Here is a 23,161-nt window from a genome sequence, read left to right as displayed (position 1 = left end):
AATCCTGTACAACAAAGCAGGAAGTTACACAGGCTTTTATACATCCTTTTTCCCAGCATACTTATCCAATAGTAAGCTGCTCCAAGTATCCATATAGCCAGCCAATCCAGTTCCCAGCTAGTTCCCTGATTCTCTGTATCATTTGTTAAACTATACATAAAGCTGCTTTATTCTGCATTGTTCTTCCATATCTCCCCTGTTTGGCCTTGCTTAGTTTCAGGCAGTCTGACTCTGCAACATACTGTTGCAGATTCTCAGCATAACTGCTGTGTGTGCCTCCAGGCGGGGGGGGCCAAGGACACTTGGGCCTAGCACGCAGAGCTGCTGCGAGTGCCTCCAGGCAGGAGGGGGGCCAAGGACACTGGGGCCTAGCGCGAGGGGGCTTCATCGACACTCGTGGTCTTCCATCCCCTCGAGTTACCTAGTGGCCATGCCCCAGTGTTCCCAACAGCTGGAAGAGACAGCTGCCTACCTTTAAGGTGTCTGTGCCACAGAGGTTCAAGAGCCATTTACCATTATCAGTTTGGGGGGCTTCCGCTGCTGTACCCATGACTCCTTCCCAAACAACAGAGTTGTTGCCGATTTGTTCATTGAAGTTGCCTACCATCTAACTTCATATGACAGTATTCAAGACACTGGTACATCATGTCCAATTTTAAAGGACAGTTTGTCAACACAGCTTAAGATGAAAAGTCACTGGAATAATGGTTTTTAAAAAGATTAAAAATATACAAGAATAAAAAAGTATACAAATTGTTAAACAAAAAACCCAACTTGATGTCATAGTTAGGTATGTCATCCAGTACTGGTTGCACTTGCGTGTAGAGTGTATTGTTTTCACGGTCACCTGCTGCATTTGTTGGTGCATTTCCTTAATTATCATACACTTGACATATCTTGTTTGCAGCCTGGCTGCTGTTAGTCTGTCATTCAGTGGCTCTTAAGCCAACAGGATCTTTACTCTGATGTTATCCAGAACAATTCCAACAGCTATTTCATGCATTCCTCGTCCTGAGTATAAGATTGTAGCACCATTAGACACCATCTTGCTTTACTGATGCCAAGTATACTTAAAGGGTATTTTCATGTCTCTTGTAACCTATGCCAGCTTTCCCATACTATACAAAGTACGGACATTCCACGTGCCTACTGTTGTTACAGATTTGGTCATCAGGATTTGATGTCTCCATCTCAACTTCCTTTCAGCTCTCACGGGGATCTCTTATACTTGGATTTAGAGCTCCATTTGCATCTACAGTTCTGAAGTTTGGATTTAACTTCGGGGTGGGCAAACTTTTTGGCCCAAGGGCTACATCTGGATGGGGAAATTGCATACAGGGCCATGAATGTAGGGCTAGAGCAGGGAGTTGGAGTGTGAGAGGGAATGCGCGGTGTGGGAGGGGGTGCAGTGTGCAGGAAGGGGCTCAAGGCAAGGAGTTGGGGTGCAGGAGGGCTGCGGGGTGCCGAGGGGGCTCAGGGCAGGGGTTGGGATGTGGGGTGCAGGAGGGGTTCAGGATGCGGGCTCTGGCCCGGTGTCGCTTATCTTGAGTGGCTCCGGGGTGGCAGCGACACACAGTGGGTCTAAGGCAGGCTCCCTGCCTGCCCTGGCCCCTCACCGCTCCTGGAAGCGGCCGGCACCATTTCCCTGCGGCCCCTGGGGGAGGGGGCAGAGGGCTCCGTGCACTGCCCTTGCCTGCAGGTACCTTCCCCAAAGCTCGCATTGGCCATGGTTCCCTGTTCCCAGCCAATGGGAGCTGTGGGGGGCAGTGCCTGCAGGCGAGGGCAGCGCGTGGAGCCCTCCCAGAGGCCGCAGAGACGTGGTGCTGGCCGCTTCTGGGAGTGGCACGGGGCCTGCGGTGCCATAGGGGTGGAAATCCCACGGGCCAGATCCAAAGCCCTGATGGGCCAGATCCGGCCCACGGGCCGTAGTTTGCCCACCCCGGTTTAAGTGAATGGTTTCTGTTGCAGTAAGGCTTTACCTGAGTGGGTTGCAACACCCTCTGCAGAACCCTCCTCTTTTATCCAGGTTTGCGACCAGCACTGTTGCTTACAGTTTGAGAAGTAGAAGACCTCTGTCCAACTCATTTCTCCCTGTCCGACAGGGGGAGAATTGAAACTGGGTCTCCTAGATCCTGGGAGTGTGCTAACCACTGGGCTAAAAATTATAAGGGGAATGCACCTTCTCCTCCTCTAGCATTTCTTGCTAAAAAATGGCTTTGGCACCTCAGCTGTTTGACTGCAGTAGGACAGGTTCCTGTTCTTGTATCGCTAAGCCCAGTTAAGCACCTCCCTGCAGCCTGACTTAGGTGACAAACCCCATGAGAGGAGTAGGATTTAGAACACATCACTCTCATTGGTATCTCCCATTGACTAAGTTAGGCAGTCCCAGCCTTTGTGGATCTCATTCTTAGGCACCTATCTCTCCCCTTTCATTGTATAGGGAACCTTGGTGCCTAACTCTGACTTTGTGGATTCCATTGTTCTGGTGATTTTATAGGCATTGCATTGCTGAGCTTTGTGGATCCAGGCCATATTAACCAAATCTTTGAAGGTTTTCACAGCATAAATAACCCAGACCTTCTTTGCACATCATGGAAAAATGATCAACTTGCACAGAAATATTCCTAGCCACAGACCTTTAAAAAACCAAAAACAAAGTTTATTGAAATGTGAGGACGGCAATGGCTCTATGTGAGATCAGAATGAAATAATAACTTGTGCTTGTGACCTGGCTGCAAACCTTTGTTATTAAAAAATACAAGAGCCTATTGTAATAATGGTGCATAAACATGATTGTTTATGACAGTTGCTGCAGCATTCGGGCTCAGTATTTCTGCAGAATACTGTCCAGAAGGCAGTTAATAGGTGGCTGTTTTGTTTCATGGGAGAGGAGAGGAAGAGTTTGCAAAACTTCTCCTAAATGTATTCAGGCCCCCCTTCCTCTTTTACATCTCAAAGAGCACCCAGGAAAGAACCTCTAACAAAAATGAGATAATACATTGATTTTATGAAAGGGAAATTGCCAATCAAACCATATGTTTTAATGCTGGATACACTCACTCCAGGGCATCCATCCACAGCACATTCACCCCTGCCAGAGCGGCAGGCATTCTGCCAGGCTCAAGGTATGCATCCGATGAAGTGAGCTGTAGCTCACAAAAGCTTATGCTCTAATAAATGTGTTAGTCTCTAAGGTGCCACAAGTCCTCCTTTTCTATATGCACCCTTGTGACACAGACACACTTCTCCACAGCACACAGTATACTTGACAACCCCAACCACACAGTACATATGACCCCCCCCCCAACACATATCCCGAACACCCAGACACAATACCGCACAGTACACGTGACACACACCCCACTGCACACAGGAAACTACAGGGCCCCCCTCCCCCACAGCAACCGGGTTCCCAACCCCCATACACACACCCCTCCCCTCGTGCAGGCGGCATGGCGCCCGGGCCGGGGTGGGTGGGTGGGTGGCTGGGAGACGAGGGACTCCTCCCGTCGCTGTCAAACTCAGGCCAGGCCAAGACGTGTTGTTCTGGGGTTGCGGCCCGCCGCTCTCACACGCCCCGCTAGGGGACGCGGCCCCTTTAAGAGCAGTCCGGGCCGGGGCGGGGCTCGCTCCAAACTTTTTGTAGAAGTTAGTGACTCGAGCTCAGCGCGGCCAGAGTCTCTCCCTCCCCCCCCCCCCTTCGTATGGGGCCGCCCCCGGCCAGAGCCCCCTGAGCGCGCGGCCATGGATTACCTCACCACCTTCACCGGCAAGAGCGGCCGCCTGCTGCGCGGCACCGCCAACCGCCTGTGGGGGGCAGCGCCCGGGGCCCCCCGCCAGGTCCGCTTCCTCGACTCCCTGCAGGAGCGGGGCCTGGGCCCAGCGTCCGCACCAGGTGCCGGCACCGCGCCGGGGGGGGGGGCAGTAACGAGCGGGCGCTGTCTTGGGGTACAGTCCTGGGGGGGGGCGCTGTCCGGGGGGACAGTGTAGTAAAGAGGAGGGGGGGGCTGTCCTGCGGGGCGGGCGGGGGGACAGTGCAGTAAAGAGGAGGGGGGGCTGTCCCGCGGGGGGACAGTGCAGTAAAGAGGAGGGGGGCGCTGCCCCGCAGGGGTGAGGAATATCAAAAGTACAGGAGGGGCTGTGTGGCAGGTATTTGGATGGGGTCATGGTGCGGAAGGTGGCATTAATACGTCCTAAGGGAGATAGAGCTATTGGCTGGGTAAGGGAAGAGGCCCTTCACCCTCTGTCAGAACAGATGGATTAGAGCAGAGAGTCAGTTTGTGGGCATCCTCTTCCCTCTCTGTGTGGGTTGGGGGTGAGACACAGACTGCAGCACCCAGCTGGTCTGTGTACAGTAGATAGTAGATATATAAAAAGAAAGTAAATACAGAGTTAAGGTTGTCTGGTGCTGGCTTGTGCATTTCCAGAATGCTGAGTTCAGCAAAACACAAACTTCTGGAAACCAGGAAATACAGAAGTAAGGTAAACAAGGAAGCAGCCTTAACTCTGACCTCCCCGCCCACTGGGAGCTGGCAATAACCACTGGGAATTATGTGCATACACCAGCTGCACTTGCATTAGGGGTGTTGCATTGAATGGGAGAGGACTAAATTGGAGCAGTTTGAAAGAGTTTTTGATTGCAATATGCAGAGATCTGGGGCGGAGTCTCCCCCACCCCCATGTGTGTCCTCAAAGGAAAGGAGTACATATGTATCTTGAGGTTCTGGTTTGCATCATTTCAACAGAGAATTGTGTAGGTTGTAGCAGGGCTCTAGGGTGGTCTTGGCATGGGATTGTCAATAATAAGATGGATGTGAGCCCAGTCTGTGGTTGTACTGTTGGGTAGGTGAAAGTATAGGGTTAGGGTGTGTGAGTGTGAAGGGTTTGTAAAAGGTTATGAAGTGATGTTAAATTTTACAAGTGTGGTATTCTCTTGGGGAAGTGGACTCAGTTTTGAGCGTAGGGAAAGTGCTAGTAGTGTCTGCTCATTACGGTTAAAAGGCAGAGTTGGGAGTGTGTGTGTATTATGGACATATAGGTGCATGGCTCAAAGAAGGCAGAGTTAAGCTTATGTGGGCATTTACCTTAGCCTGGCTTTCAGAAGTTTTTGTTTTAAACAAGGTGATTGACAATATCCTGATTAAATACTATCCACAATTAACATTACACAATAATCCTGTTCCTTTACATTTCAGGAGCATGATTTCTGAGGTTCCTTGTTTTGAGAGTATGAGATGCATATTTGCCTCAGTGGTTGGTATTAAAGAAACTTTTCAAGCCCTCTTGTTAAGAGGAAGGTATAAAGTCACAAAAGTTCCCTTGTATTTTCTCCCTTGAGGTTTTTCAGGCAAGTCAAGCCAACACTTTGTGGTCAACAATAACAAAGGCTGCTGTTAAAGGTAACAAAACTAGCATGATTGCTTTTTCTTGTCTATTTTCAGAATTAGATTATACAGTTTCCTTATGAAATTCGTGCTCAGAGGCAGACTGATAGGGATTGAAGATATCTATGAGATCAAGATATTTTTGGAGCTAGAGCTGCTACAATATCTCTTTCTTAACCTACTCTCCTCCCAAAAGGAAAGCTTCAGATGAGTAGGTTAATACCAGTTACTACCTAAACTACCTACTACTACTACTACTAACTACTACTTACTACTACCTTTTGATATTTTCTTAACAATCTATTGAAAGTCTGCTGACATTTTGCACTTATAAAAGAATATTAACAATCCGTTCCAAGAATGGGCCCCAAACCTCTCCTATTCACCACTTGCAAGGAGAGGGATCTTACAGCTGTGCTGCTGTAAGCTCTCTAATGTAGCTTCTCGAAGCCAATGGGAGAGAGCTCTCCTGTTGGCTTAACTACTCCAGCCCCTGTGAGCTCTCTTGCCGCTATAGTGCTGTCCACACCAGCGCTAATGTCAGCGTAACTTATGTCGCTTAGGGGGGTAATTTATTCCCACCCCTAAGCAACATAAGTTGTCAACATAAGTTGTAGTGTAGGCATAGCCTTATTGTGCAAACCAGCAAACTCAACCAGTGAATCTTAAATATTGTATAATTTTCTGCTCTGGCAGTGCCTCTGATGCTTCAGAGGAATCAGCCTGAATCATATTGACTGTTTTGGTTTTTTTCCCCCTATTAAATTGTGTGTCAGGGTACAGATGCTGATACTGGAAAATGTTTGCTGTGTAACTTAAGGCCAGAGTTAATGAAAGGTGGCTTGCGGAGGTAAGGGTGCTGCTGAGAGCAATGAGGGATGGATGGTTCTTGTATGGGGGAGGAGTTCGGCATGCTTCCTTGGCAGAACAGCGTTCCCCAACCTGCTGCAGAGGTTGCTCTGTTCTCGTTCTCCAGTGGAATCTTCTGAACAAAAAGTCAGTGGATTGTAGGCAGAAACAGGTCCTCTTCTGGTAAGTTTTAACTAACAGTCTTCGATCATGCCGTATTGTTTCATATAATAGTAACTACAGCAGTTAAGATTGAATTCCAACTTCCATTCTATTTGGATATGGGCACTCAGTTGCAAAGTTAGGGTCTGCTACTGAAGCCTAAGGCTCAGCCCTTTTTTTAAAAAAAAAAAAAAAAGATATTTAGGTGTTGCTATACTCACTGATTGAGGAGCGTGAATCTCATTTTCAAAAGGGATAGACTGTCAATGGGATTTTGACTCCTAAATCACTTTTGAAAATGAGATTTATGTCCCTAAATTAGTTAGGCTTTACAATGCTGATGGTAGCAGTGTCTAAATTTCTTAAAAAATCTGGGCCCAACTCCTCCAAATTTCAGTTGTGTGTGCACCTCTGGTTTTGGTTCAGGCCCATGTCTAATCTGTCCTCCAATCTCTCCAGTTCACTTTTAACTATCTCAGAATCCTTTAGGGCTTCCATTTCACATTTGGTCTCAGTCCAAATGTGTGTGTGTGGCGGGGGGGGGGGAGAGGAGTGGTTATTTAAAATCATTTATGTATGTAAAATGTATTTTTTCTGGCTCAGGGAGGCAGACAAATATTTTCAGGTTTTATACCTTAAATTTAATCCTTTGGCTATCTCTGTTATATTTGAGTCTGTGCTAATGGTGAGAAATAGATTTCCTTAGAAAATAATCTTACTGTAGTATATTTTTGCTTCTGAACATATACCTGCATATTTATATGCTGAGCAGTCTATTGTATTTCTAAATGTGGAGAACAGAGTTAGGACACTGAATTCATTGCATGTCAGAAAGCACACTAGTTTAAACAGTCTATGTTTGTCAGTAGTCAGCTCACTGAAATTCATACAGAATATCTTATTAAGCTAACAAGTTCGACGATAAAAGTACAAGAGTACTAGAGATGGTGACTGTGAGATGAAAACATGGCTTTGCCAGGGCTATTAATCTCTTTGACTTAGCTGGTTTATTACTGAATTTCCTTCTATGTTACAGAACACAGTTGTTTTTTCATATATTATCACTTTGTTTCTTACTTTTTTTAAAAGCTATTGATGTTTCATGAAAACTCTGAGAAACATTCTAAATAAAAGTAAGTTTGCTTCTGCCTAGATTCTGAAACTTCAGCTAGTGCAAAATGCAGACTTCACTAAGCAAGTGTTTAATGCATGGATTGATGTAATGTAATCTGTAATGGCTTCTAATTAAGGCTGTCACACGATTAAAAAATTAATTGCTTGGTTAATCATGCTGTTAAACTATAATAGAATACTATATAAATATTTTTGGATGTTTTCCACATTTTTCAAATGTATCGATTTATATTACAACACAGAATAGAAAGTGTACAATGCTCACTTTATATTTATTTTTATTAATATATGCACTGCAAAAATAAAGGTTTTCAATTCACTTAATCTCTTTATCATGAAAGTTGAACTTACAAATGTAGCATTATGTACAAAAAATAACTACATTCAAAAATAAAACCATGTAGGCTCTGAAGTTTTACAAGTACACTCGGTCCTACTTCTTGCTCACCCAATCGCTAAGAGAGAGAAGTTTGTTAACATTTACCTGAAATAATGCTGCCTGCTTCTTTACATCACCTGAAAGTGAGAACAGACTTTGCAAGATATTTACATGCTAGATATGCTTAACATTCATATGCCTTTCATGCTTTGGCCACCATTCCAGTGGACATGCTTCCATGGTGATGATGCTCATTTAAAAAATAATGCATTAATTAAATTTATGACCGAAATCCTTGGAGGAGAATTGTATGCCTCCTGCTCTGTGTTTTACATGCATTCTGCCATATATTTCATGTTATAGCAGTCTCGGATGATGACCCAGCATGTTGTTCGTTTTTAAGAAATCTTTCACTGCAGATTTGACAAAACATAAAGAAGATACCAATGTGAAATTTCTAAAGATAGCTACAGCACTTGGCCCAAGACTTAAGAATCTGAAGTGCCTTCCAAAATCTGATTGGGATGGGGTGTGACGGATGGTTTTAGAAGTCAAAAGAGCAGCACTCTAATGCGGAAACTATAGAACCCGAACCACCAAAAAAGAAAATCAGCCTTCTGCTGGTGGCATCTGATTTAGATGATGAAAATGAACATGCATTGGTCTGCACTGTTTTGGATCGTTATCGAGCAGAACACATCATTAGAATGGATGCATGTCCTCTAGAATGGTGGTTGAAGCATGGAGGGACATACGAATCTTTAGCGCATCTGGCACGTAAATATCTTGCAATGCAGGATACAACAGTGATGTGCGAAAGCCTGTTCTCGCTTTCAGGCGACATTGTAAACAAGAAATGGGCAGCATTATCTCCTGCAAATTGTAACCGAACTTGTTTGTCTGAGTAACTGGCTGAACAAGAGCTAAGACTGAGTGGACTTGTAGGCTCTGAAGTTTTACATTGTTTTGTTTTGAGTGCAGTTATGTAACCAAAAAAAAAAAAATCTACATTTGTAAGTTGCACTTTCAGGCTAAAGAGATTTCACTACAGTACTGGTATGAGGTGAATTGAAAAATACTATTTCTTTTGTTTATCATCCACACAGTGCAAATATTTGTAATAAAAATACTATAAAGTGAGTACTGTACACTTTGTATTCTGTGTTGTAATTAAAATCAATATATTTGAAAATGTATAAAAAGATCCAAAATTTACTAAATTTCAATTGGTATTCTATTTTTTAACAGAGCGGTTAAAACTGCGATTAATCGTGATTAATTTTTTTTGAATTTAATCATATGAGTTAACTGCTATTAAATGACAGCCCTAATTCTAATTTGTTTCTAGGTGCTGGGGTCCTGGCTACCTTGGGACTTGTCTTCCGCAGAGTTAACTAGTTACAACTCAAGTGTTGCCCCTAACTTGAGTCCTGTCTATGCATACAAACTCTTCCTTGTCTGGTCTGTCAGGGGTTATAGCAGTGGTTCTCAACCTATTTACCATTGTGGACCGCATCCAGTGTTACCTATATGGCCCTGAGGATGTAACTTGAGCCGCAGCTCTGTGCTGATTGGTCCGCAAGCAGCCCACGGGCCACAGGGTTGAGAACCACTGGGTTATAGGCTAAAGCTCAAGTTAGCACAACTAGTCAGCTGCTCCCATTACCACTCTGTGTAGCTTGAGAGTGGTCACAATGTGAAACAACGCTCATTCAAGTTAGGTTAACTTGAGTGTTGATAACCGAAATTAAGTCTGCGTTGAAGACATACCCTTAGGAACGATTATAGGGAAAGAGGCCTTCTGTCAGCTGAGGTGCTGGTATTCAGACCCTAGTCTGAGCTTCTAGTCCAGCTTTCATTACAGGAAAAGGAAAGTCAGTCTGAAGATTGATGGGACCACAATAAAAATCCAAAACTAAACACATAAAACAGATAGGAGAGTGTTTAATGTTTCATGCAGTGTAATACACTGGAACTGATATGGCTACCACTATAGATTTCTCCAACCTTGTTCAATGTTTTGTCTTTCTCATTTAGTAAGGTCACTAGTATGAAAAAAGGATTGGAAATAAGACTTGAGAAATTGATCAGATGTCACTAGCTGATGGTAAACAAGAGGTGAGGATGGGATCTCACCTGTGAAATGCAGGGGCAACATTTAGTGTTTTATAGTCAACACTTCAAACTCTAGGTGGAAACTAGTAGGTAGCTACTGCAAATCCTGGTACGCTGATGTCATTGTTTACATTGAGATATTGTGCTTAACAAACAAGCAACTGCATTCTGCATTAGCTTCCATTTCTGAATGGACTTAAGGTGTATTCCTTGTAGAATTCATTGCAATAGTCTAATATCGTGGTTGTGAGAGGTGCAGATCTGAGAAAAAGGGTTCCCACGGGGAAGGTGAAGCTGTCTTGGGCTGGATGTGTGGGGCAGGGGATGGTGGTGTTTTAAAAAAATGTTAGATAACACAGTTAAAGCACACCTTAACACCTCATGTAGACACAGTTTAAAATAATGAGTTGTAATTTGCAGGGAATAACGAAGTTTTAAGGAGTGTTTCAAACAGTTAACACAATTTTAAAAAGCAGGTTTTTTTGTTGTTGTCAAGATAGCCAAATAGCAGTGGTGACCAAGGCATTATCTAATACAAGCTGGCAAAGACCAAGACATCAGATTTGAGAACTGAAGTTTCAACTGGTGAGCATAAGCCTTTGATTCAAGGGGCCAGTATAATCTCGGACATTTCTCCCAGTTTTCTTCAGCCTAGCATCACTTCTGTTTTATCTGGGTTGAATTTTAATCAGTCTGTCTTTTACTCACACTCTCTGGATCAGATAACAGGGAGACATAATTTTAAGTGTCATCAGTAGGCAGAAACATACGTCCTTACTAAACCCTTCTAATGGCTGTTATGATTACAACCCATGCAGTGTCTTTGGACCATTGCATTAAATTTATTAATTAATTGTGTTCCCCTCTATGGGGCAGGGGTTACCACAGTCGTTCCAAGAACTCTGTATGCACGGGAGGGCGGGGTGGCTAAAGGGGGTGGCTAAAGTACATTGCTGAGATTGTAAACCACTCCTTGAATGGTTTGTATACGCTGGTTCAAACTGGGTTTTCCAGAGACCGAAAACTTGAAATAGATAAAATGAGTTTAAATGGACTTCCTTTTGGTTCAGCAAACTTAAGAGGCCCCAATCTTTGCTGAATGATTGACAAGACTTTGGCCTACCAAGGCCCTGATTTTTGGTACATTTAGTATGCATGTTGGTTTGTTTTTTTGTTTTGTCTGTGATGCTTTTACCCTCATGTTCTAGGCAGAGAGAGCGCCGGGTGGTAACTTTTAACTATTGGTGTATATTGATCATAGTCCACAGAGAGCAAGCAAAGCACAGGTGCTTGCTTGCTGTTAGGCACAGTGGCTTGCTGGGCCTAGAACAATGGAGGATGGGGCTGTGTAGCCTTAAAATCCCTGCCCAGAAAGGAGTGGGACACAGGTCCCTTCCCAGAGATAAGTGATGGCTGGAGACCTGACTGGGCACTCCTGGAGTGGATCACAGAGGGATGGATACAGCTGCAGTTACCCTGAAACTTACAGCTGTATATGCATGTTAAGCAGAAAAAAGGCAGTGACAGAGAGGAACCCATATTAGAGAGCCATTGGGGACAGAAAACAAATTCTACAAAAGTATCTTCCAGAAACCTCTCTAATACAGACAAAATAATTAAGCCACCTCTCATCTGTCTGTACCTACACCTGTCTACTCATACAAGTCAGAGCAAATGCTTCTGATAGACATACTAATCATCATGCATACCTGGTCGTTTTCCTTTGCCAGGAGATCAACAAGTGTTATCTCTGTGCTGTGACCAGATCAGAATTCATATTGACCAGTCTCAAAGTAGTATCCAGATACTGAGTTGCCTCCTTACAACTGTTTCCATAACGACACAGTTGACTGATAGTTCAATAAGTGGGTGGATTGTAAGCATCAACAGCTGATTTCTTAAACTAAGAATTCACATTTGCTTCCTTCAAATCAGCTGGCTTTCTCCTCTGTCTTCTCAGAGAAGGCATTGACTGTCTCTGCCAGCAAGGGTCCAGAACTTCCCAAAAATCTTCATCAGATACTGGGTTGTGGAACAATTTCCTGCCAAGTTATCCACTTAGAGTATTCAAGTCCAGCAGTATGTCTCTAATCATGAGCATAAAGTTCAAGAAGTTCACAAAAGCCAATGGAAACCGCTCGTACAAAGTATCTGCATGTTACAATCTATCAGGGAACTTATTTTATCTGTCTTAAATTGCAAGTTTATCTAGATTCAACTTAGGTTACATGGATGAGAGCTGAATGACTATGAAGTGGTCTTGTCTGTACACTTACTTAGAGCTTTTCTACATCACCCTCTGAGTTTCAACAGCTAAGCTTTTTGTTAGAGTAGTGGTAGACAGTGTGTCTAAGGAGTTGTATGGTCTTCCAGTGTTTCCAGTACAGCTAACCACAATATTGGCAGTGCAGTAGAAAATTTCAAATGTGAAATCAGAAAAGCACAATTGCATTAACCACCTATGCTATACAGGTGCACAAGTTAATAGCCTCCTGTTACTGTTCCTGCCTTAATATAAAGTAGAAATAATAGTACCATGCTGGGGGGAAGAGGGAGGGAGGGATAAGCCGTTGTAAGGGAAGCAAAGTCAGTTTTTTCTCCCCAATAAATAGTACATCTTTAAGCAATGAGTTTGATTAACAGGTATAAGCCAGAAACATTAGGGCAAAGTGGGGAAAGTCAGATTCTAGTTGTTAAGTTACGATACTGTTCATACCTGCAAGTCAGAGTTCTAACATGAGTTCTGAATGGCACGCTCTGACAAGCAATCCAGCAAAAGTTCAGTACTTAAATGATTATTCCAATGTACGGCAAACAAGTCAAGACAAGATAACTTTCCCCTGCTCCCAAGCCCCCAACTTTTAATGCAGTCCTAGTCAGTCTTGTGTTACTCTGGGGATACTGCTTCTACTGTGATAACTGTACTGGCTTTTCTGTGTTAGTATTGAATGAAACAAAGGGGAGTGGGGAGACACACACATGATGTTTGAGACAGAGCCACGGGTGGTGGTGAAAAGTAGAGGGCAGAATGTAAATGGGGGGAATGTAGTACAGAGTTACAAACACCTCAGAAATGGAGGTTGTTTGTAACTCTGAAATGTTCTTAACTCTGAATAAAACATGGTCGTTTTTTCAAAAGTTTGCAACTGAACATTGACTTAACACAGCTTTGAAACTTCACTATGAAGAAGAAATATGCTGCTTTGAACCATCTTAATTTAAATTAAACAATCACAGAAACACTTTCCTTACCTTGTCAAATCTTTTTAAACTTTCCCTTTATTTTTTTGGTAGTTGGTTAATTTGCTTTTTTTTTGGTCTCTCCTGATTGCATACTATTGGTTTCAAATGAGGTGTGTGTTTGACCAGACAGTTTGTAACTCTGGTGTTCATAAATCTGAGGTTCTACTGTATTAGGTTATGGCTAATCTCTAAGGAAATGTACAGTATATATTCTTTGTGTCTGGGAAAGTGAATGTATACAGTCATTAAAAGTTAATGGATAGAACTGTTTGAGAAAGTAAGTACTAAAACACTTGGTAAAGTGTGATAATGGTCTGCATTTCAAATAAATGTTTAAGCGAAGGTTAATCTAAAGTCTAAAAGAGTAGAAATGCATATTTAAGTTATTCCAAACGTTAACTCACATCCTGCATGCTGTCCATGTGAAGTAAATTCATGTCTAATTATGGTAGTATCACATGGACTTAAACTTGTAACACATAGATGTGGGCATGTTTTCAAGTAATTGTCTATGAAATGTTAATATGCTATATGTAGTGTTCACTGTTTTCTGCTGTCTGCATAGAATATCTACAATCTTGGTCTGTTGTTCGTTATTATTACATTGAGTCTGCACCCAGTATCTGTAGAATAGATTGAGTTAAGATGTAGGATTTACATGTGGTGATGCTGAGAATAAGCTAACTAGAATTAACTTTTTAAAACATCAAACTTTGTGGGTCGGGGAATATGTGCTCATGAACTTTTTTTTTTGGTGACATAATCAATGGCATTTATACACTGAATATGTATAGAAAATGAGGAATGTAAATACTGTGGATTTCTTAACTACACTATGATTCAAATGGGTGTGGGATAAGGTTTTTATGTGTAAGGTAAATGGGGTTATCTTGTCAGGGCTATGTCTTGGGCTATGTCTACACTACAAACCCTACACTGTCACAGCTGTAATGTGGCATCTGTGCCGCTGTACGGTCTCCCGTATAGCCTCTATGCTGGTGGCAGAGAGCTCTCCCTTTGGCATAATTAAACCACCTCCAATGATTGGAGGTAGCCATGTCGGCAGGAGAATGTCTCCTGCCAACATAGCACTGTCCATACTGGCGTTTTTGTTGGTGAAAGTTATGTCAGTCAGGGTGTGGTTTTTTCACACCCCTGACTGACAAGTTTTACTGACAAAAGTGCTACTCAGACATAGCCTTGGTGTCTGGATGTGTGGTTAGCATGTTCACCAGCCACAGTTGTGTATACATTAGGATGTTGCATGTAGGCCAGTATGTTGAGAGGGTATGGGGCTCCCTGTCAGTCCTGAAGATAATTGATGATCCATTTATAAGATTGTGTCACTGACTTGGGCAATAACCATGAGAGGCAATAATCATGGGGAGTTAAGCTTGTTAACTGTGTTTTGATACCCTCTTTACAATAATTTAGTGTACACTTAACTTTAAGATTACTTTGCTTTCTGCTTTTTTGCAAAGGGTTTTTCCAAAGTTATGGACAGTAACTTACAACCCTGTCTGCAGCGTAATCAAGTTCTATGTGGATACTCTTTTTAGCTTTTTCCTATATATTTTGTAAGACTTGATCACTAAACAACTCAATGTATGTGCTCTAGTTTAGAAATAGCAGCTATATATTGATCTAAATCTTATAAAGCTCCTATTCAGACAATTAAAACCTAAATATACTCTGCCAGTTTTTGTCTGTAGTCTTTCTTGAACTCTGTCAAAGATGGGAATTAAAGTTGTTAGCCTCTGAAGTGTCTAAAGCAGTGGTCACCAACCTGTAGATCGCGATCAACTAGTCGATCCTGGAGACTTTGCAAATAGATCATGATCTCCCGCTGCTAAAAAGTCTGGTGGTGCAGTAGGGCTGCCACTAAGGCAGACTCCCTGCCTGTCCTGGCCCCACACTCCTCCCGGAAGTGGCCAGCATGCCCCCATGACTCTAGCGTGTATGTCTCTCCACACGCTGCTCCTGCCTGCAAGCACTGCCCCCGCAGCTCCCATTGGCTGGGAATGGGGAACTGCGGCCAATGGGAGCTGCGGTGGTGGTGCCTGCAGAGAGGGGCAGCATGCAGAGCAATGTGTCCGTCCCCCCCGGGGCCGCAGCAGTGCATTGGCCCCTTCTGGGAGCAGCATGGGGCTGGGGCAGGCAGGGAGCCTGTGCCCCGACTCCCAGTATTGAGCCCCCTCCCAGAGCCAGCACCCCGAGCTCCCTCCTGCACCCCAACACTCTGCCCCAGCCCAGAGCTCCCTCCTGCCCCCAAGCTCCCTCCCAAATCTTGCACCCCTCCTGCACCCCAACCCCTTGCCCAGGCTCAGACCAGAGCCCTCTCCCACACTCTGAACCCCCCCAGCCCGGAGCCCACACCCCCTCCTGATCCCCAGCCACCTGTCCCAGCCTGGTGAAAGTGAGTGAGGGTGTGGGGGAGCAAGGGGTGGGGTACATCCTTGGGTTGCACTTAAATTCAAAAAGTGATCTTGTGAGTTAAAAAGTTGGAGACCACTGATCTAAAGGTATAAAAATGACCTTTAATTCTAAAACAGTCACAAAACCATGATAGCCCTTTTCAAAATCAGACTATTTAATTAGGTGCTCATATATGACTAAAAGCCTAACCTTAAACTTCTCTTTTTGAAAGGTTAACTGTCCAGAGAAGTGGCTGTCAAACAGTGGTCTGTGGTCCACAGCTGGTTTCCAGAGAATTGGGTGGTCTGGTGGTACTGTCTCATTGCTTCCAGATGTCAGACCATGAAAAAACAAATGAAAGTGTAACATCTTTGTACTAACTACAGCAATATACATGATAGCAAATAGAGGGGAGATAATCTGAGACAATCCCTCCATTGAGCAGAGGTCCATGCTGTCAGAAAAAATACTGTTCTAGAGTTCATAATGCTGGTTAAAATGATTCTAAATTTAATATTTGTTTTTTTGGTTTTTTGTAATAGATTACACACATCTAATTGCTGCTGAGTGGAACTAATCTAGTAAAGATGCAACTCTCTTTGCCTCCTCTGTTTTATCAATAGGCAAATGACAGCTAGTTGCTTCATGTTAAGTAGTGGTTTATTAGAATATTTTTTGAAAGAAGACTTTGGTGTGTTTTTTCTTTAGATTAAATTTAAAGGTAATAAAAATTTAATTATGGCCTAGACCAGTGGTTCTCAGCTAGGGGTATGCGTACCCCTGGGGGTATACAGAGGTCTTCTGGGGGGTATATCAACTCATCTAGATATTGGCCTAGTTTTACAACAGGCTACATAAAAAGCCCTAGTGATGTCAGTACAAAGTAAAAATTCATACAGCCAATGAATTGTTTATACTGCACTGTATGCTATACACTGACATGTAAGTATAATTTTTATATTCCAATTTATTTAGTAATTATATGATAAAAATGAGAAAGCAATTTTTCAGTAATAGTGTGCTGTGACACTTTTTTGTATTTTTATGTCTGACTTTGTAAGTAAGTAGTTATTAAGAGAAGTGAAACTTGGAGTACGCAAGACAAATCAGACTCTTGAAAGGGGTACAGTAGTCTGGAAAGGTTGAGAGCCACTGGCTTAGACAAACATTAAACAAGGGAGACTCCTCATTGCTGTTTTTTGTGACCATTCAGATATGTTAAACCAGGGACCAGCAACCTTTGGCACACGGTTTGTCCAGATGCTGCAGGTAAACAAACTGTCCTGGCCTGCCAGCGGATTTCCCTGATGGGCCACGTGCCAAAGGTTGCCAATCCCCATGTTAAACTAACTTACTTTTACCAAGGGGAGCTTCATATTTTCTCTCCTTTCAGTCTCATCCTTTTTAGTCTTTAATTGATACTTGTGTTTTACCCAGGAAAAATTATTTTAAATAAACTTTTCCAGTCCATTTGTAGAACTTCACAATAAACTGAAAACCATATTAATACATGAATGGTGAGAAAGTAAGGTCCAATATTGTGTTTAGGGTTGAACTAGAGAAATTGTTCAGCGCTCAGAACGGTGAAAAATAAATGCATTAATGTGAGGTGAAGAAATCTTTGATTCCAGTGGCATTAGACCAATATATATGTTCCCAGAGGCGGAAGACCCAACCAATGCTGTATGGTTACAGTATTTATATTTTTTTTAAAAAAAAGGAAAGGTGTGTGTCAAGGTTCCTCCCCCACTCTGAACTCTAGGGTACAGATGTGGGGACCTGCATGAAAAACCTCCTAAGCTTATCTTTACCAGCTTAGGTCAAAACTTCCCCAAGGTACAAAGTATTCCACCCGTGGTCCTTGGAATGGCCGCTACCACCACCAAACTAATACTGGTTACTGGGGAAGAGCTGTTTGGACGCGTCTTTCCCCCCAAAATACTTCCCAAAACCCTGCACCCCACTTCCTGGACAAGGTTTGGTAAAAAGCCTCACCAATTTGCCTAGGTGACTACAGACCCAGACCCTTGGATCTTAAGAACAATGAACAATCCTCCCAACACTTGCACCCCCCCCCTTTCCTGGGAAATGTTGGATAAAAAGCCTCACCAATTTGCATAGGTGACCACAGACCCAAACCCTTGGATCTGCGAACAATGAAAAAACATTCAGTTTTTTACAAGAAGACTTTTAATAGAAAATAGAAGTAAATAGAAATGAAGAAATCCCCCCTGTAAAATCAGGATGGTAGATATCTTACAGGGTAATTAGATTCAAAAACATAGAGAACCCCTCTAGGCAAAACCTTAAGTTACAAAAAAGATACACAGACAGAAATAGTTATTCTATTCAGCACAATTCTTTTCTCAGCCATTTAAAGAAATCATAATCTAACACATACCTAGCTAGATTACTTACTAAAAGTTCTAAGACTCCATTCCTGGTCTATCCTTGGCCAGGACCAGCATACAGACAGACACAGACCCTTTGTTTCTCTCCCTCCTCCCAGCTTTTGAAAGTATCTTGTCTCCTCATTGGTCATTTTGGTCAGGTGCCAGCGAGGTTACCTTTAGCTTCTTAACCCTTTACAGGTGAGAGGAGCTTTCCCCTGGCCAGGAGGGATTTCAAAGGGGTTTACCCTTCCCTTTATATTTATGACAGTGTGCAAGAGAGGAGGTTTAGTTTTCTGGCTGTTTGGTGGGGAGGAAGTTGAGCGATGGTACAAACAGCTACTCTTGAATTCATTCTTGGAAAGAGGTAGGAAGCTCATTTTTTGCTTCAAGTATACAAAGTATAAAACTTCACATTCCTCCATCTGCATCCAAGTGACAGACTATATTTGTTATAGTCACACTAACAGAGGTTCAAAATATGAAAACTAGACAAATTGGTAAAGGAGGGAGAAAATAACTAATGTCTTGAAGTGAAAAAAGTAGAATATTTTAATCTTCCCTACTATCATTTTCCCCCCCAAAATTTAAGTTCAGAGAGGATGTTAACGCTTTGTGGGAGTGGCCAAGTTAAGGGAGGTTGAGAACTAGTGCCTTAGTTTAATAAAGTTTTTTGTGTGGGGAAAACTTCCATGCTTATCCGTGGCGTTTTGTTCATTACTAAACTTGAATGTTGTTGTGAGTAGTGTAGGTATAGTGTCCTAGAATTACTATACTTACCATTGTACTATGCAGTCAGTCAATCTTCTGTCTCCAGTTTCTGCTTTTCCATCTCCTCTACAATGGCAACCTTCCTCACTTTTAACACTTATCTGAAACAGCTATAAAACTATATTTATAATAAAAATCTAGTCTCAAAACTGACATCTTGTGATGACAGTGTAGTTGTAGCTATGTTGGTCCTAGGATATTACAGAGACGAGGTGGGTGAGGTAATATCTTTTATTGAACCAACATCTGTTGGTGAGAGAGACAAGCTTTCAAGACATACAGAGCTCTTCTTCTGGTCTGGGAAAGGTATTTTCAGCATCACAGCAAAATGCAAGGTGAAATAGATTGCTTAGTTAGCACATATGGTAAGAGACCATTCAAAGTAGAGTAGCCCATTAACATTTCTACAGTCATAGGACAAAAAGAGGGGGTTAGTGGGTTACAGATTGTTGTAATAAGATATAAATCAGTGTCTCAGCTTCAGCCATAATTTTTAATGTCTAGCAAAGTTATGAATTTAAGCTTCCAAGTTCATCTTTTGAAAGTGTTGTGCAGGTTTATTTTGGGGCTGAGGACTGAAAGGTCAGATATGGAGTGCTTGCTTTGTGAAGTGTTCACCCACTGGTGAATTGGTGGTGGTGGCTTTTATCATTTTTCTATAATGAATTCATTCGAGAGCGTAGTGATTGTCTGGTTTCACCCACAAAGTTGTTGTTGGGGCATTTAGCGCACTGGATAAGGTATACCACATGTGATAGGCATGTGTAGGATCCATGGATCTTGAACGGTATGTTGATCATTGTAATAGTGGAGATATGTCTGCAGGTTTTGCATCTGTTGTTCTGGCAAGGTCTGCTGCTGCTTTGAGGTGATGTGTCCTGGTCTGTGAGAAGCTTGCTTCTGATGATGAGGTTGTGGGGTTATTTGAAGGCCAGAAGATGGGTGTTCATGTACAATTTTAGCCACGGTGTGGCTGAAGCATATAACTTAGCTTCGCAGGATACCCTTGGCATGGGGTCCAAGCAGTTGCCCTGCTGGTCATCCCCTAAAGCTGGCCCTGAGTATTATTCATAATTTACTTAATGAATATTTAAGGTCTCTCTTTTTTTTCCCAAGTTTTCGTAGGGGGGAGAGTCACTTCTATTTTTTACTTTAAAATAAATAAATAAAGTCCAATGGGGGTTGCCAGCACAAAAAAGGTAGAGCAACACTGCTTCAAAGGAAGCATGAGTTCATCAGAAAGTTGTCACTGGATAATGTGTCCAACTGTCAACCAGTTTCTAATCTCCTATTTGGTTAGGATTATCAAAGAGATTGTAGTAAGACAACTTTCATAGTATCTGAATGCCTCCAGTTTCCTTGACTTTCATGGGTGGTGGGTAGCATAGACAGGGGAAAGCTGTACCTCCCCAAACAGCCTGCATGTCCCCACCCACACTGCGCTCCGAAGCCGCCTCTTGCTTGCTTCCAGATCCTTTCCTGCTGTTCTGTGGCAGAGAGGTTGGGGCTCACAGGCTGGGGACGATGTGCACAAGGCCTGGGGTTGGGGGCGCTGGGGCTGAGCCCATGCCATGCCACCCGTCTGTCTGACCAGCACTGGGACCGTGCCCCCTGCCCAGTGCTCTGGGGCTGGGGGCACTCCGGGGTTGGGGGTGCTCTAGCCACACTTCCTGCATGGCGCTGGGGCCAGGAGCATTCCAGCCGTGCCGCCTGCCCGGCGATCTGGGGCTGGGGACCCATGGGAGAGCAGAAGGGGGGGTGGGGCCTTGGATAGAGGAGTAGGGGTCGGGGCTTTCCTTCCCCAACAGCACATTCACCCACTGTCCATGTTGACCTTTGTGAACTAGGGATTCCAAACTGGGTGTATCCTACAGGATGCGCTTGTGTGGTTGATATTCTGTTGGATGAAAAGTCAGGTATCCAATTCAGGTGTTTGATCTATCACTTTCCTGTGATACCATGGACAGGAAGTGATGATGGAATGTTTGCAGGCCCTTGTTTAATTTAATCTCTGCATAGCAAAACTTGTAACTGTCTTCAAAAAGTCATTTTTAATATGCTATGATTTTGAGGTTTATTAATGATTTTTAAAAAAACCCACAACGTTAAGGTTTGTTTGCTTTGGATTAAAGCAAGGAAGTACTACAATAAAACTGCAACATTGTGGTTGGTGCAATTTCTGGAAAATTTAACTACTGTCTTATTCACCTCCTTTCTAGGGTTAATAATCCCAATCTTTCCAATTTCATATGAGTTTTTCTATGCCAGTGATCATTTTCAAAAGCCTTCTCTGAACCACCTCAAATTCTGCAATCATTTTCTTGAGGTGAGGGAAACAGTATTACACACAGGTTTCAGAGTAGCAGCCGTGTTAATCTGTATCCCCAAAAAGAAAAGAAGTACTTGTGGCACCTTAGAGACTAACAGATTTATTTGAGCATAAGCTTTCGTGAGCTACAGCCCACTTCGTCGGATGTACGCAGTGGAAAATACAGTAGGGGGATTTTATATACACAGAGAACACGAAACAATGGGTGTTACCATACACACTGTAAAGTGAGTGATCAGGTAAAGTGAGCTATTACCAGCAGGAGAGGAAAAAAAACCTTTTGTAGTGATGATCAAGGTGGGCCATTTCTAGCAGTTGACAAGAACATGTGAGGAACAGTAGGGGGGGAAAATAAACATGGGAAAACAGTTTTACTTGTGTAATGACACATCCACTCCCAGTCTTTATTCAAGCCTAATTTAATGGCGTCCAGTTTGCAAATTAATTCCAATTCAGCAGTCTCTCGTTGGAGTCTGTTTTTGAAGTTTTGTTGTTGTAATATTGTCTCTTTTAGGTCTGTAATCAAGTAACCAGAGAGACTGAAGTGTTCTCTGACTGGTCATAATTCTTGACATCTGATTTGTGTCCATTTATTCTTTTACATAGAGACTGTCCAGTTTGGCCAATGTATATGGCAGAGGGGCATTGCTGGCACATGATGGCATATATCACATTGGTAGATGTGCAGGTGAACGAGCCTCTGATAGTGCAGCTGATGTGAGAGAGAGAGACACACACAGATTGTGAGAGCTGGCTGCTGGAGAAGTCTCAGAGATCGTGCGCTGTCTCTTTAAGAAAGGCACTCACTCACTGCCCAGAGCCTGGTTCAGAACTCAGACCGCATCAGCTCTCTCCTGCTCTGAGTTCTGAGCCAGCCTGTCCCCTCTCCCTTGCTCTGTGGAGATGAGGTACAGGGGTGAAGGAAGGTGGATACCCTGACATCAGCACCCGCCTCTCCCCCACCCCCCCACTCTGTACGGCTAGCAGGAGAGTCCTGGAAGCAGCTGCAGGAGCAACATGTCTGCAAAGCAGCAGGGAGGAGGGCTCCTGAACACACTCTGCTGGATGTTTGTGGCTCTGCTAATCAAGTGCGAGGCACTTGAGTTTCTCCTGGGCGGCTGCCTGACTGCGCAGCTTAGAGGGAACACAGGTCTTAACTGAGCTGTCTGCAGTGATGCCCAGGCCCCTTTTCTGAGTTGCTAGTTGATTTATGACCTAGCAAACTGGAATGAAGATCTGAAGTACTTGTGCAATATTTATTACACTGCCTTTCTTAACATTGAATTTCATCTGCCATCATGGTGCTCATTCAGTTAACTAATATAGGTCCTCCAAAGTTCCACAGTCATTTCGGATCTTAGTTAACCTAAATAACTCATCTTCACATTTTGATATCTTGCCCCCATTTCCAGATCATTATTAAATACCATATGGCCTATTATAGAACCCTGAGAGACCTCATGTTAACCTTTCACCGAGATAAAAGTTGACCACTTACTCCTATTCTGTTTTCTTTCTCTTGGCCAGTTTTGAATCATGATAGTACTTTGCCTCTGGCCCCATAACAACTTATCTTTAATATGCTCATGTGAATGACCTTTTCAACATGGCTGTGATCATCTGTACCCCTGTGTTCACCCCTTTTACAATACTATGATAAATTTTGTACAAAGTATGCCTTGTGAGGAATCCTTTGAAAACTCATAATTTGCAGATCATCGTTGTCCTAGTAAAATGTGTGGCAACATTGTATGTAAAGTTATGAAATTCTATTTTATGAGTTTGAGACATGTTTCAAGATTAGAAAAGCAGCCAGAAACCAGTTCCTCAGAGACAAAAGACAAACTGACACCCTCAGCTAAATGTCAACGAAATCAAATGGACTATCACCTGGTTAAGTGGCCGTCCTTTGGCAGAGAAAAGGATGTGAGTAAAAATTTACATCTTGACAAACAGCTGGGGGTGCCCATCCACACAGACTTTCTCTCCT

At 43.1% G+C, this 23,161-nt stretch overlaps 1 protein-coding gene across 3 annotated transcripts in view; it reads left to right on the top strand.

Annotated features, from left to right (window-relative positions):
• The window catches only part of OXR1 (oxidation resistance 1), a 404,602-nt gene that overhangs the window by 252,695 nt on the left and 128,746 nt on the right, over positions 1-23,161 (top strand). Inside the window, exon 1 of one of the 3 annotated variants that reach the window (XM_077809884.1) lies at positions 3,695-3,895. The exons of the other annotated variants lie outside the window; for them this stretch is intronic. Coding sequence (XP_077666010.1) covers positions 3,745-3,895 — 151 coding nt within the window. The 5' untranslated portion in view covers positions 3,695-3,744. Of the gene's footprint in view, positions 1-3,694; positions 3,896-23,161 lie in introns of those variants that run through there. 3 annotated transcript variants of the gene reach the window in all.

The sequence above is a fragment of the Eretmochelys imbricata genome, chromosome 2 (assembly GCF_965152235.1).
Source record: "Eretmochelys imbricata isolate rEreImb1 chromosome 2, rEreImb1.hap1, whole genome shotgun sequence".
Lineage (NCBI taxonomy): Eukaryota > Metazoa > Chordata > Testudines > Cheloniidae > Eretmochelys > Eretmochelys imbricata.
The sequence above is the reverse complement of the archived record's forward strand: the minus strand, read 5'-3'. Positions and strand labels throughout refer to the sequence as shown.